At 34.4% G+C, this 16,339-nt stretch overlaps 1 protein-coding gene across 1 annotated transcript; it reads left to right on the top strand.

Moving 5' to 3' along the window:
• The first annotated feature begins 6,384 nt into the window (after positions 1-6,384).
• LOC125659100 (zinc finger Y-chromosomal protein 2-like) lies at positions 6,385-11,620 on the top strand. Its single transcript, XM_048890648.2, has 2 exons — positions 6,385-10,600; positions 10,729-11,620. The coding sequence occupies exons 1-2, from the start codon at positions 10,550-10,552 to the stop codon at positions 11,584-11,586; spliced, it is 909 nt and encodes a 302-aa protein (XP_048746605.2). The 5' UTR covers positions 6,385-10,549; the 3' UTR covers positions 11,587-11,620.
• Positions 11,621-16,339: the final 4,719 nt, after the last annotated feature.

Raw genomic sequence — 16,339 nt, 5'->3', positions numbered from 1 at the left:
CACTTTATGCATTTTTATTTCACACTTTTCTTATTTTGTCCTATCCTCATTACTTAGTGCATATATGCAAACTAATAACAAATTGTTGGCATCAATCATGATGGTAAATACATTTTGCAAATTCGGAGAGGGGGGGGGGGGCTGCACTAGATCCTCACATGCTCCATCTAGACTGACTATAGATGCATATTTTCTTTGATTTCCTCCATATAACATCTAAGCATTCTCGGTTAATGCATGAATTATCAAGGAAAGAACGCTTTCAATTCTTCAATGACAAAATGCCTGACCACTGGTACTAGTTTGCAGTATAACAGGATGAAGTAACGGATACTTTTAAAACTCTGTCAATATTTAGAAATTTCTGGATTACATTCACAGATACTGTTATGTCTTTCACTGATATCACATAAACATGATGTACAAATTCTCAAATCCCATTTCAAGTTGAAATCATAACATTCCATAATATTGCTATCATTTTGTACCTTCTACGTATGAAGAGTGCATCAAAGGGGAGGTAATTCCAGCAACAGGTCTATTTCATTAAAAGACCCCCTTTTTCATATAAAATAGTAGATTACTGGGATTTATTTATTAGAAAATGTTAAATCTATCAATAAAATTAAATTTCCAAACAATTTATGCATCTAATATCACAAATTATAAATCTTTAATCTTTTAAAAGATTATTTTAAATGCTTAAAAATATTCATTTTTTGTCAGTTTTTAAATTTTAATTGCAAATGAACGGCCAAAAGTCCAAAGTACATTTTTTTATATTATACAGACAAGGATTTGATATCAAAGTATTATACACTTTTAAAGAAATTTAAGCGTTACTTTTGCAGCAACACCTATTTCAAAATTGACCATATAACACAAAATGAAAAAAGTTTGGCACAATGCCAAATTACAGGCTCCATGTAATCTCTATATGGACACTTATGATGTCAAACATGATTTCTCCACAAGTGGTTTACATGGAAATATCATTTAAAAAATCCATTCTTTTCATAAGCCTTCAGAATTGATTTGCATTTTTGAAAAAATAAAACCCTAATATTTACGGATTTTTCTTGTGTTCAAAGACTAATCCACGTGTAAATACAGAATGCGCTGTTACTAAAAATAGAAACGACCTATCAATAAATTGACCTCAAATTATAATTATTCCAACCATATACTTCAATGATATAAATGATTAGAAATGATATTGATGACCACCATTTCCTTCATTTTTATATATTTGCATGGTTTTCTCGTAGACAAGCTCTTAAACCAATTCTCACACTCGTGGTCTATTGCCCGGTCAACAGTTTACGAACTGTTGACCGGGCAATAGTCTGCTTTATTTCTATTGGCTATGTAGGTCACGTGGTTCTCGTTCTGTTGCTTTGCTTTACGTAATGGCGAGGTTCTCTTATTTGACTGATGTAGATACAGAATTTATTAGATGGAACGCAGAACAGAAACACGAAAAATGTAATTATTGATTATTAATTAGGATGTTACGTAGTTTTCTTTTAAATTACTGTATGCGTTGATAAATGTATACAATTTCTCTGCCACGTAATGTTAAAAGTTCAAAGTCAACAAACCATGTGCATCTAGTAAAACATCCTAAAAATTGAAAGTGTATAACAAAACAGTTATAGATTGTGTCCTCGGACAACAGCTGTTTTGTTTGACCCTCGAACAGATCTGTTGCCCTCAGCCTACGGCTTCGGGCAACAGACCCGTTCTCGGGTCAAACAAAACAGTTGTTGTCCTCGACCCCAGTCAATAACTGTATAATATTACTTTGTACAGAAATGTTGTCAGGGCAATAACTCCTATGCTGGTATTTCTCTATTGTATGTTTATCATACAATGATTTCCTTGATATCCACAATTAATGCATATATATTTATAATTATAAAGTAGCAGTTTTTTTAAATTCTTGAAATTAAAACTTTGTCATTTTAACCATTTTTATTTTTATCAATCTCTTTAATGAAAATGTGCGATTTTCTGATGTTGATATAAAATTTTGTTTGTGTATGTCGTTATAACAATATAGTTTGCCACTACAACCTGTCATTGGTCAAATACCGTCCGACTTGTTTCATACCGATTGTTAGGACCGTTCTTGGCACACTAATGTTGACTCCGCATAACTCCGTTTACCTTATCAAGATATAGGGCTCACGGCGGGTGTGACCGGTCGAGAGGGAATGCTTACTCCTCCTAGGCACCTGATCACACCTCTGGTGTGTCCAGGGATCTTTGTTTGCCCAACTTTCTATTTTTCATTGCTTATAGGAGTTATAATATTGATCACTGTTCGTTATCTTCACCTTTCATGAGATGGGACAATCGTTTGTAGGTTATACGCAGATAAAAATTCACTTCAACCTGTAGATAAAAATTTTAGTGAAATTGTATCAAATCACGATCTCAAAGTACTGAAACAATTGTCTGATGATTGGGTATTGATATTCAATCTTGAAAAAACTGAGTTTGTATCTTTTAATAAAACGGAAATATTCATATGCGACTACAGTGTTAATATGCCAGAAGTGGTGTAAATCAAATGTGGATTCTAAAAAATTCTAAAGAACTTTTAGTAAATTGGAAATCGAAAACCTTTTCTCAAATCAACAACATAAAAACGTATGATTTTTCAACACTGTACAATTTCTACAAATATCAATAATCAAAATCAATTCCCTTTCACTACTTATTTTCTAAATACAGCTGGAGAGGTGGGCAAAACCAGAGATTCAGTGGTCATGCTTGCAACTGAAAGGATAAGGGCTCAAATCCCAGCAAGATTTTAAGATTTTTACCTAAGCAAGATGTAAATCCTTCCTTAGCCAATCAGCCTTCATAAGCTAATGAAGGGTTACCAACTTACTTCAATTACATGCACACTGAATAACTATACGTATAAGATATGAAAGGATTAGGGTATTGAAAAGTCAACACCAGTTAAGTTTGCTACATTAGTACATTCAAGCCTGTCTTAAAGTGATAGTGTAGCTCATATCAACATATATTTCTGTCTGCAAAAATCAAATCATTTTGTCTCCCTTACCTTAAAATAAATATGTAATGCATGTTAGAGCACAAACTTTACAACATATACTGTCTAATTGCTTTTAAAATGTAACTGGAAACGATTCATTGGTCTCATTATCTTTAGCCCGCCGTGAGACCTACATGTACATATATGTATATCCTGATTAGGTAAACAGAGTAATCTGCAGTCGAAATAGGTATGTAATGAACCCCTGAACGGTATACAACACGCCAGGCAGCATTCACTTTGATGGCAGGTTGCATTTTTGTAATGAAAGACTCCAGCATTCTGCATATCTTAATATCATCTTCAAACAGAGTACCCTAATACTAGAATTATTCATTTTAGATTTATCAAATAGGTAATGTATTTACTCTCATCTATTTGGACGAATAGGACATGTCCTACTTCGCTCCGGTTTTGACATTGATTGGCAAGCCTAAAACCAAAAACAAGTATGCTGTGGTGTAACTACGTTTGTAGATTTAGTGTAGTTGCAGCGCTAGGTGTATTTAATATGTAGTTTATGTTGTTTTGTTATTACTCTCTGTTAATATTGGCCACATTATGTAATTCTTTTCGTTTGTTCTGAAGAAGGGACAGGTCGTCCCGAAAACTTGACAATCTGATTGTTCGTGTTTCTAGAGGGCTGGAAATTGACAACATTATACAAAGAATGATAACTCATGAATGATTCTTTTTATCTAAAGTTGTTACTATTGTTAAAATTTTGTGAAAGTAAGACGGTCAACTGTAGTAAATGACTGACTAACGGACGCTCTAGATTTATTGAACTGATCGGTAACAGATTCTCTTGATTAATTAAACTGGTATTTAACAGACGCTCTAAATTTATTGAACTGGTCTCTAACGGATTCTCTTGATTAATTAAACTGGTCTCTAACAGATAATCTCAATTTATTGAACTGGTCTGTAACGGATGATCTAGAATTATTGAACTGGTCTAGTCCTAAGTGAGGCCATTGTATCTGTCCTATCTTAAGATTTATCCTAAGATTTCTCCTAAAGTTAAGACATCACTAGGCCCGTCTTAAGATAAACTTAAGTTATGTACATGTATTAACTTTTTTTATGCTTAAATATGGCTACTGCCTATTTGTGTGTGCAAAGAAGAAGGAGAATCCAGAGAGACCATGTCTTCAAAGGGATTACGACAATCACTTAGCTTACAAGTACTAAAATGATCATGCAGAACATCGTGCGTGAATACTTTTTGGTTTAAGAAATTCATGTAAAGATGTCAGTCTTAATGTTGAAACTGAATTATATATATGTTTGACACGTATATTATGCCTATATTGAATTATGGTTGTGAAACTTGGGGATTTCATAAATCCCCAAATATAGATAAGGTATTTACACACATTTGTAAACATTTATTGGGTATGAATAAAAAAGCAATAAATGCAGTAGTATTTAATGAATTAGGCATTCACTCAGACAAATCGGTGTCAAAAGATTTAAGATGTTTTTGAAACGAAGTCCAAACTTTTCAGTTGCTGAAATATCAGTATTGTTTGACAAGGTGGAGAGAAAAAAGACATTTGTTTTTAAGATGCTGTAAATTCAACAGATTATGTCCGGTCGGGTGAAGAAATGAAGAAAAAGTGGACACACCTAATCAGCGAAAGTAGGAAAAAGTTGGCTGTGGGATATTCTAAACGAATATTGAGTTCATCATAAAGAACAAATGTCGCGGTATACGAAGCTTATCAATGATGTCCACATCCTCCATAATTATAGTCTAATAGATTGTTTCTGTCCCTAAAACCACGTTCCCTCCGGATAAGCTACCTATCGCTTAGCACAACATAGTTCAGTATAGACTGGATGTCTTAAGATTTCTAACAATGACAGTTTTGTGAAACAGCTATGATGGATCTGATGACAAATTTTAGTCTTAAGACAGATCTAGCGGAGATGAGATGAATTTTACCCCCGTATGATGTTATAACTGACCAAAACCTAACCAGTACGTTTGTTTTACAACTTTCATTCAGAAGACGCGCAAGTTTATTCACTGAATAAACGAGAAAACATCTGCATTTTTATTTCAATCGTTGTCAACTGTATACTTTGTGATATTTCAAGACTACATGTACTCAATTCAATTTATTGGATCTCGTCACCATTATGCAATGGTATACAAACATATAAAGACAAAAAGCTGTTATATATACATTTAGTAAATAATACATGCGTGTAATGAAGTATTTATCAAGTTAGAGACCAGTTCAATAAATCTAGAGCGTCCGTTAGAGATCAGTTCAATAAATCTAGAGCGTCCGTTAGAGACCAGTTCAATAAATCTAGAGCGTCCGTTAGAGACCAGTTCAATAAATCTAGAGCGTCTGTTAGAGACCAGCTCAATAAATATAGAGCGTCCGTTAGAGACCAGTTCAATAAATCTAGAGCGTCCGTTAGAGACCAGCTCAATAAATCTAGAGCGTCCGTTAGAGACCAGTTCAATAAATCTAGAGCGTCCGTTAGAGACCAGTTCAATAAATCTAGAGCGTCCGTTTAAAAATAAATCATTCGATGGTTTGTATTTTTGCTTCTATTAATTATGTAATAAATTAATTCCAATTTGTTAATCATCGACAATGCTCTAATTTCTTTATTGGATCAAGTTATATTTGTCAAGATGCATATTAACACAATATGATGGAAGTAATTATGTTAAACAGCGCATTTGTCAGTTGTCAGAGAGAGAGAGAGAGAGAGAGAGAGAGAGAGAGAGAGAGAGAGCACATCGGTAATTATTAAATATCCCTATTACATGTTGTAAATGTATGCTTTTCATTTACTGAATATACTAATTCGCATTCAAAACAGGAATTGCCTGCAAGTACGCATTATCTAAACATAGAATTTAAGAATATTTAAATGAAGAAAGAAGACTAAAAGAAAAAAAAATCAAAACCAGGCTTTCTCAAAAACATAATATATAGTGTTTGGTATCGTTGGAATTGGCTCAAAATGCTGAAAAACAATATAAATATCAGAAGGGAAAATATTGATATTTTTCCTTTTCTTAAAATTCCACCCTTATCATGAGTATTTGGCCTGCGGCACATTTTCACATCTCCCGCAAGGCGCCCGTGGCCAGACCAAAGCTCCTAGAAGCTGTGTGTATTCGCAAATAACACACACCGTGGAACACGGAGGACACGGTGTATCTCCGTGGTCTTTCCACGGTGGGGTGTATAAAACTCGTGTCGTGTACTGTGTGTATATATATATATTTTATATATATATATATATATATATATATATATATATATAACAAAAGGAAATGTGCCAAGAACGACAACCACTCATAGATATCCAGATTCGTAATCTCCGAATTATATCAGATGGATCGATACAATTCTTTTTTTTTTTGAATAGTGCATAAGAGTGTAAAATGTAAAAATGAGTGCATATTTTGAAATATGAATTATAAAGTTAAGAAAAACCCACACATTTTCAACCTATTTAGATTTCCAATCTTTTTGCCTTTCATATCTTATAATTAACAACTCGCAATAATACATGTAACTATTTCCTCGTCTGCAGCTGTGAACCATGCGCTTATGAATTTGATAAAAATAGTACACATATTTTCCCGGCAGGGAATTCCAACAGAAATGAAGGTACGTGTAGTATGAAAAAATTGGAAATAAATTTCATTTTGGAAAATACATGAGGGTATTACAATGTAACTACAAAAGTCACGCTAGATATTTTTCATAAAACGCCATTGTGCTTTATGAAGTATACCTGTGTGAAGCGCTGCAATTCATATCCTCATGCATTTTCAAAAATAGAATTTATCTTTAATTGGAACTTGTCATCGATAGTGTTGTAAGGTGAAATACAAGGAAGAGGACATTTCTACTGCATGATGATACCCGTGAATATGTGCGTACACTCTATACTTCACTCTTATAACATGTGTTGAATAGGAACTTTTTAATGATGATAATAGAACCTTTAGCACGAATAACTTTCTCAAGGGACAATAATATGTTCGGTTAATGTAAAAAACGATTTTCTATCACTTAGAGCATATTATACATGATAAACAGATAAAATTCATATCAATGTAATACATCAGTCGCAACGGCCCATCATGTGCAGATATGAGGTCTGATATTGACCGAGGGCCGATATTGATCTAGGTCCGATATGATATATGTTATGAATTCCCCATTCTTCTCATGCTTCTGATGTTTTAATAATGTGCGACTCATGTGTAATTGCTCGCTATAGAAATAAAAATTCATATTAGTATCAAAATTATTTGATTTTTTTAACAATCACGATGACAATTTGATGTACAGACATGAGAATCCTATAATTGAGAGAAAACTTTATAACTGCAATTTATGCCAGACATATACGATAGTAATCTGCGATCGTAATCTCTGTGTGTATCTGCAATGCCACTTCAAAGTTTTTAAATTCTAAGGAATGTTGTCCCATTGGGAGAATGAATGCAAACTTTCTTTTGTTAATGATATGACCATTTTTGATAAACCGTGTGTGATTCAGGCACAGTGAACTATGTATGTATGTCTGCCTCGCGCCCATAAAAAATAAGATCATTTCAGAGTTGAATGTCATTTATTTTCTATGTAAGAATATTGCAAAATGTGCAGATAAAAAGAATACACAAATATATTGTTTTGCTATTTTCCGCCACACTCAACAGTTATCTGATGGCGCCCAGTTGGTGGAAGAGAGAACCCAGATACAATATACCTGGGAAGAGACCACCGTCCATCCGAAAGTAAATTGGGAAACTTTCTCACTTACCGGCGCGAGTGCCAACCAGAGGTGGGAGGCCGTGTGATTTTGAGCGCGATGCTCGTTCCACTTGGAAGGTGTAAAACAATGTTATACTAGTATCATGACCAGAAAAAACATATACAAAGGACCATATAACGCAAATATACCTATGTCAAAATACACAGGTTTAGCTACCTACAGTTCTATGGCAAAAATGTAACTGGACATCCAAAAAAAGGCAAAAAATGCAATACTGTACATCATCAAACTGGTGTGACTAGCATATCATACTGCAAGACTAGAACTAAATGAGTAATGTTACATATAGCTGTATCACAATTAGTACCCGTGATAAGTACCCCTATGGGGGCGCTATCCTTCCTCAACAAGGTAGACAACATAATGCAGAAAATTCTAGGGTAACCAATTGCACTTGTCTACAAAGAAATGTTGGATGGCTTGTTAACGCCCCCACACCCAAAAGAGAAAAGGAGAACTGAAATTATGACAAAATAACACATTTTCACTTATAATGGTCTGATGCATAGTAAACCGATTTGATAAAACTATGACTTTCTAAGACTTTTTAAGTAAACTCCTAGTGAAGAGTCTGTTATATATGTCCCTGTAACTAGGTAGTTATACCCATCATAGCCTCGAAGAGAATGCATTAGTACAAACTGATAAAACATCACATTGTAATTAAGAATTCAGTTGTTACCATGATTACATTTTGGGTAATTTTGTATGATTATTGGATGTATGTCTGTAAAAAGAGTATGCCTTTGCTCCGGACATTTTTTAAAAAAAATTTTTATTTGAATTTTTTGCTTTTGGATTTTTTCCGGACATGTTGCAAATTTTGTGGCATGTTTTGATTTCTACTATAAATATTTTGTATCTTCCGGGAATAGGTGCTCAGCTTGCATAAGATGATGCCAAATTGATGCGTCTAATGTTTACAAGTCTTCGGACCCCTATATATTTTTTTCTCTCTCTGTATTATGTATATACAACTGTATATTTTCATTGTGTCTTTACATAATAAGAAATGACAAGTTTCAATTCAGTTGGTGTTGAGGTTTGCCTGCCCCAATAAAAAACAAGCAAAGTCTTCTTGGCCATGTTTCTAACGTCGGAACGTTACAATAAAGAATATATTGTTACACGACTGATGCTTTTCGAAGCGAGCAAATCTTAAATCTAGAGTGTTTCTGAACGGAAATCCGATTTCTGGTTTGATATGCATTTTTTGCTAATCCGGGTCTTTTGTAACGTAGCGCGTAACGCAATGAACAAACAGTGGTGATTATTACTAATTAGTAAGTGACAGAGTAAAACTCCCCCCATTGATTGATATCAAAGTAAGAACATTGGGGGTTTTTTTTTCACTGGAGAAAGACATTTTCTCAATAAAGGTGCAAGATTATTGAAATTCAACACTGTAACTTATTACGCAAATGGAGACGGGATATCTATTTTACATAATGTAATTACAATAACCTAAGATTTTTTTGGGGTAAACTTCAGATTTCATGTTTAGCACTACATGTATGCGACAACGGTACCTAGAAGTGAAACCCACACAAGAATATGCATAAACATTCTCTGGACGTAACAATGGTTGTATATGAGCATATCTTAATGTGGACTTGATCATCTATTGATAGGTTTCGCTGGGTAGCTATGTTAGGTTTTCTAATTCAAACACAATCACGAAATCGGATAATCCAGACTATCGTCGTGATAACTGATAAGCTTCCAGGTCAGGCAAATTGACGAACGATTAGAAACGAAGATCTAACAAAAAAATGCGTCTATACTAATGACGAAGAAGAGAACAATTTTTTTAAATGATTCATTCCAATGATGAGGACTTAAACCATTCGGGAATATCTATCGTTACAAAAATATATTAATGTTTAAGCCTGCAGAATGAACATTTGATAAAATCATACCGGGAATTGGCAGTCATAATTTTATTTAGAAAAATATTAACACATTCAGTTTATGCCCTCTTTAACAAAAGTGTGATTGTGTAAAATAGCAATGTCTTTACACATATTAAATATCATTTACTTCTAAAAATGAATCCCATTGCCAATCGAATGCAAGATAGTTTCCAACTTTCGAATTTCGCCAGTTTTCTTTATCTATTCTAACGTCCCCTAAGGGGGCAATTTGCATGCTAACAAAGATCTCGAGAAGTCATGGGCTATACGGAGTGCCTGATAGAATTTTCTTAATTTCACAGTAACATATTTATTCACGGCTTTGATAACTCCGATGGCTTTTTATGAATGAAATGGGACCGAACACTCCGAGGTCAATCATGAATGGGCAGGTGAGCGATTGCTGTATCTAAAGAATCCCCATCTATGACGTCACAGGCGAGGCTACTCGACTGTGAAGACAAACATAATCTCCCTCGCTTGATAACCGTAGTTCATTCATAAATTCTAATGTTAACTTTCCCATAACCTTTAAACCCCCCAATTTTAGTTCATTCATAAAATCAGTAATTTAAACTCCTCCCCCATTTAACGTAACCAATCGTAGAAATCTAAACATCGATGGAAGGTAATATTTTCTCATACTTATACTAGGCAACTGCATATTCTCTTACGAATTATAAAACAGAAAACCCAATCTTAGTAGTGTGCAGTAACAAAACCGAACAACAGTCTTTCCATGAAATACATATTTTCTGTCGTCGAATATGCTAGCTCCTTTGTCATGCAGGTAAGTTGATTTGCTAAGTTATTTTATTTTTTATTTTTTCCATATCAGATGGTAAATGAACGTACTGTTGTGAAAGAAAGGGCTTCTAAAGTGAAAGTTGCAAGTTGTTAAAAGTAGAAATGTTGTAGGAAGGATACATCATGGAAAACGTAAAGAAGACAAAGGCAAAACAAGCGTTTTGTCCCCACTGCAAATACAGTACAGACAGGAAGAATAATCTAAAACGGCATATCGTAACAATGCATCAGGATTCTTCCAAGATTTTAGAATGCTGTGACACAGTCTTCAAATCGAAAGCCTTGCTGCGAGAGCACGTGCTTTTGAATCACAGATCTGGATATGTGTGTAAGATCTGCAAACGGAGCTTCTGTCGAAAGGCCCTTCTTCGTCGACATCTCTCCGTTCACAACGGTCAGAAGGACTTCCGGTGTCCGTTTTGCTCCTATGCAACAAGTCACAAAAGTAATCTAGAAAGGCACCGGAAAATCCACAGTAAAGAGGATACTGTTTCCGAATATACGGAGGGTAAAGGCTTCTCGGAGTTGGAGATACCTTACGGACACTCAAAAGAAGAAAACACTTCCAAAGAGCGCAACCACGGTCATTTAGCAAACAAGATACATACCGCCATCGTGGCAAAATACGAGAACTTGCTTCAAGGTTATGACAAATGTCCAATAGAACAAGTAGAAAATAAAAATCTAGAAAATTCGAGGGAAACCTTCCATGATGACAATATGAATCAGGTACAAATAGATCCAAAGCAAACTGAAAACAATAGGAGAAAACAATTCTGTATTCCTCCGACGTCAGTGAAACGGTTGTTGGCCAAGCCATATAAGTGTAGCTTATGCAATCGTCAGTTTACTAGTCAGAATCAAGAACAACGGCATGATTGCGTTCTTCTTAAGGACGATTTCCCGAATGTGCCCATAATATGCATGATTCGGAAAGGAATTCCCCCGCAACAGAAGTATCACTTGTAAACTTTGTGATAGATACAAATTATTAAATTATTGCTATTTATGATGCTTTTGTTACTATTTTCAATGTATACTGACGTGTGTAAAATGAATCTATATTGAACTACTCATGCACTTAGAAAAATGCGTTAATCTGTAAATTTCATGAAAGTGTAAATTGCATATCCATCATGTACTTAGTTCTGCATCGCTAATTGCAACTTTTATTTTTTGGACAAGATGAAGGTGAAGTTGGTGCTGAAGGATGCATACATGAATGTGAATCTCTAAATCATTGCTGTATTCGACCAGTCATTATGGTTTCTAACTTACTTTAAAAGTGAATACTTAAATCTAAGGAACACATATATGATGTGCTTGTTTTACCGGAAGTAATAAGGAATCACATTGTGTTTCCCTAATAATACAAATGATGTACGGATCTATTCTTTCCAAAGAGTAAAAATTTGAAGTGAATAAATTTTACTTGTTTCTATTTTAAGATGGATATTACGGTTAAAGTTCAATGCTTTTATCGAAGAATGAAATTGCACATTGAAACAGTGAAGGTTGATAGCTGCCTGATAAAACATATGCAATATGAATGTACAATTAATATTGAATGATCGAAGACATTAATCGAAAATAACACTCGGTAAATAACATGAAATGTCTTATCTCTGTCGAAGAGCTCATGGGTGATATTGGTATTGATTTACATTGCTAATTTATTGGCTATTATATTCGACATTCCTGATGCCTCACGGTGCTTCAACTCGACATTGCTTAAGGAATCCATACAAGATGCATATGTAAATCAAATGCCTAAACTCACAATATCATTTTGCATCAAGTGTCTGTGTGTGTGTGTGTGTGTGGGGGGGGGGGGGGGGTTATTATTCTCAGTTGAAACCATGGCATACGAACATACATAAATGTGACCTTTGTCATGGTGAGTCTACAGCAACATTCTGTTCCACGGGACTGTAACGTATTCCACTGATTTTCATCCTGTGTTTAACTTGCATGTAAAATCAACCCAGTCCTTAGTTGATCAACTGTAGTACATCGCTATTAATTAAATGAAACAAATAATCAAGATATCAAAAATGTTGACAATAGATGCAATTCAAAATAAGAGCTGAGACACATTATATGTACGCTCTAGCCCACTTCTATTCCAGTCGCTTATTTTGAACTGTCTGCTATACCGAAGTAAAACTAATTCCCTGGTAACTTATTTATATAGTTCAACATCGGTTATATTGACATGACCTTTGGGTATAACGAACAATTCAGATCAGTCCCGAATTTCAATATATCCGGAGTAGACTGTATTTAATTCTGACAGGTTTTTTTTAAAATTACCCCCCCCCCCCCCCCCCGAGAAAATAAAAACCCCAACAAAACATCGATAAAATCAACAACTTCTTTAATGTTTGTTTACATGGTGCATATCTGTAAGTAATTGCGAGACGTATAATTAATACGCAATAAAACTAGGAATTTGGTCAGTCAGGATTATTTTTTATGCTTGCTCAAAATGTTTTTAAAACGTTTCATGAATCTAGGAGTCGGGAAGGGATATGATATTTTTGGCCTTGTCCGTATTTCCAAATTCATCTGTGATGACAAAGAAATAATAATAATAGAAAGACTGTGGAAAGTAAGATATTTTGGTGAGTGTGAAATTTCATAGCTGTAATCTTTGGTATGTCGTGAAATGTTGCCAAACTCAAATAACACAACACATAGGAATATTGTTGACTTGCGGGGAAACAATTTGAAGGGAGGTGGAATTGAAAAGAGGTAGATTTGATAGATTTTCACCGATTTTATATTTTAATCTTCTTTATTTAGGGGAGAGAATTACCTCCCAATCCCTAAAGGGCCAGACCGATGCATTTGCATATTGTTACATTGTATCATCATGGAATTTACTTACAGAAAGGCATAGTAAAATACGTTCACGTGTTATAAAGTTGTTTTGTTTAAGTATTCATCGAATGTGTCCAAATCATTCTTTCTTTGAGTATGAATTAACTGGGAGATTATGCATATGTGAAAACCCAAGTCAAAGTTATGGAGATTATATGTACATGCACGTGTTCGGATGTTTTAAACAGGGACGTACATGTGTAATCGTTTTTCAAAGGGGGCACCCGGAAGAAAAAGTTGATAGTTGGATTTAAAAAAAAAAAAAAAGAAAACCAACGACGTTTAACCAAATCTCAAAATTCTAATCCATGTGAATCTTCTACAAGGTCTGCTTCAAACAAAATTTCCCTCAATGTTCATTTTCTTAAATTGTGGGATGGTGGAGGGGGGGGGGGGTAATGTTCTACCATGACTGCCCCAAAACCATTTTTTCCTATCAAACTTGCTTACTTTCATCTCATTCACTACTACTACTATCATATAAAGTGGGGGGAACAGACACCCAATAAATATTTTATTTGCATTACAAAATAACAAATAATGGTCATTGTCCAAAAATGTGGGATCGGTGGACAACCCCTGCAGTTCCTCTCCCTGATTACACGTGTCTGTTAAACATAGGTTGAAAAATGCATAAAAAAGCTAAGATTTTCTGATCAAAATTTCATTTTTCGAGCATGCAATTACCTAGCATGTTATAAAGGAAACCAGGTTTTATTGCAAAGACAAATGTTGTTTACAGGCATGTTTAATAATATATGAAGTTCCTGACGATTAGCATGAATTCACTAGGCTACAATTTGATTGTCTAGAAATCACTACAGAATATTATAAAGATTTAGATGTGTTTATTATTGTTCTACATTCCCCTGTACGTGTATATCTTAAAACACAGTGTAATATCATTATATGAGCCGTTCCTAACAAAAAGGTACATGTATATTAGTGTTAAAGTGTGAACTATAGAGAACATCCCTCAAAATATTAGAGCAATGTTGATTGTCGTTAAATTATTACAGTCAATCAAATATGACAACCAACTCGGGATTGGTAATCATGGCCTTTTTCTTTACAAGTATGCAAAAATGACGTCACGTTTTTTCATTATGACGGTTTTTTTTTTTTTTTTTTGTTTTTTTTTTAAAAACATGGGTGGATAAGACAAGGGTCTTTTTACTAGGAACAGCTCATATATCTTATGACAAAGTGTACAATATCATTGTATATCTTATGATACAGTGTACAATATCACTGTATATCTTATGATACAATGTGTAATATCATTATATATCTTTATGACACAGTATAATATCTCTGTATATCTTGTGATACAGTGTACAATATCAGTTGTATATCTATTCTACACTGTAATATCACTGTGTGTCCGGAAACAGGCTAGCCTTGCTCTCTCGGAACTGAAATCTTGATAACAATGATATACAATGTACTTTAACCGTATACTATATCCATATACAGTGTATATGATATTGTGTTCTTCAGTTTCTTTTGCACACGCCCGGCGAGCCGATGATAAAGTTAATAATTATGCTCTTAAAAGATATTCATTTATGCAGGGGATACATTCATTTTAGAGAAGTAAGCCCCCATTTCCCATATGACCGACACACGCCATACATATATTTTTAAAAAAACCTTTAATAGATATGAAAGTGGTGTCATCAGCGTCGCTCGTAGTTTATTTGCATTTTCCATATGGCTCAGCCATTGACAACGGCGCTTATCATGACTTCGAGACGTGTGCTCGGAATCGTGCACTCAGAGGTCTAAAGAGGGAACGAAATCCAAAATCATTCATTATGAATGCAGGAAAAGTAGGGTCGTGATCCAGGGCGCTCAGGCATATCCGTGAAATTCGTTGGCACTAGTCTTCTTATAATTATTTTCTAATTAAAATGTCAGTTGTTTCTGCAGGTTTTCTAATATTTCTGGTAGTTTTCATTTCTTTATAGGGGTTTAAACACTCCGTGAAGTGCGTTTTACCATCAATTATTCAATTATTTTCTTCCGTACCTCAATTGGAATGAATTACCCGTCGAAGTTATACCCGGTGAATTTGATGAGGTGGTGAATTATTTATACGATAGAAAAGAAAGTTAAAGGTGTTAGCAATCCAAAACATCTATATTTATGGAAAATAAAGTGCGTTCAAATACATTATGAAAAGTTTAACATATATTCTTTCAATGTTCATCAACACAACTGAAAATATGAACAACGTTTTTTTTTCCCTGACACTCTAACTTTCCGAATACCAATATATGGCTGTGTACATTTGTAAAACACGTTTTAAATTACTGATAATGACGGGTATACGAAATAGAAAACAATGTGTTGAATTGATGATTTAATGAGAAGCAAGATACGGCTCGTAATTCCGGGATACGCAGTCAGTTACCTTTGATAAAGATTTTACGTGAAAAGTCGTATTTGTCATGACTCTGCAAATAACACAGGGATATTAGTAAGGAATTACATTGTCAAGTAAAAAGAATTAGTTTGTTCTTAATTCTGCCCATCGCTACGCGTCACACCTAGTTGCTGATATTTTGATAAAATCTGTGGGTATAGCGAATACACACGGATATAATATGTAGATAGAAATCTCGAATGGAAACAAATATTCATTCACTTTTCGCATTTTCTGAGGAAACCGGGCAATACATTTAAATGACAGTCAGACACAAATATAAAACGATGTAAAAGTAAATACTTTACGTCACGTGACCCTCGCTTGCCATCTGTCGTCTGAAAGATTTTTGGTCCAAGTTCATTAAAAAAAAATTTGCACCAGGGCTGATGATTCATTGAGGTTGACGGA

The sequence above is a fragment of the Ostrea edulis genome, chromosome 9 (genome assembly GCF_947568905.1).
Source record: "Ostrea edulis chromosome 9, xbOstEdul1.1, whole genome shotgun sequence".
Classification (NCBI taxonomy): domain Eukaryota; kingdom Metazoa; phylum Mollusca; class Bivalvia; order Ostreida; family Ostreidae; genus Ostrea; species Ostrea edulis.
Note: the sequence above shows the minus strand (reverse complement) of the source record. Positions and strands in the feature narration are given on the sequence as shown.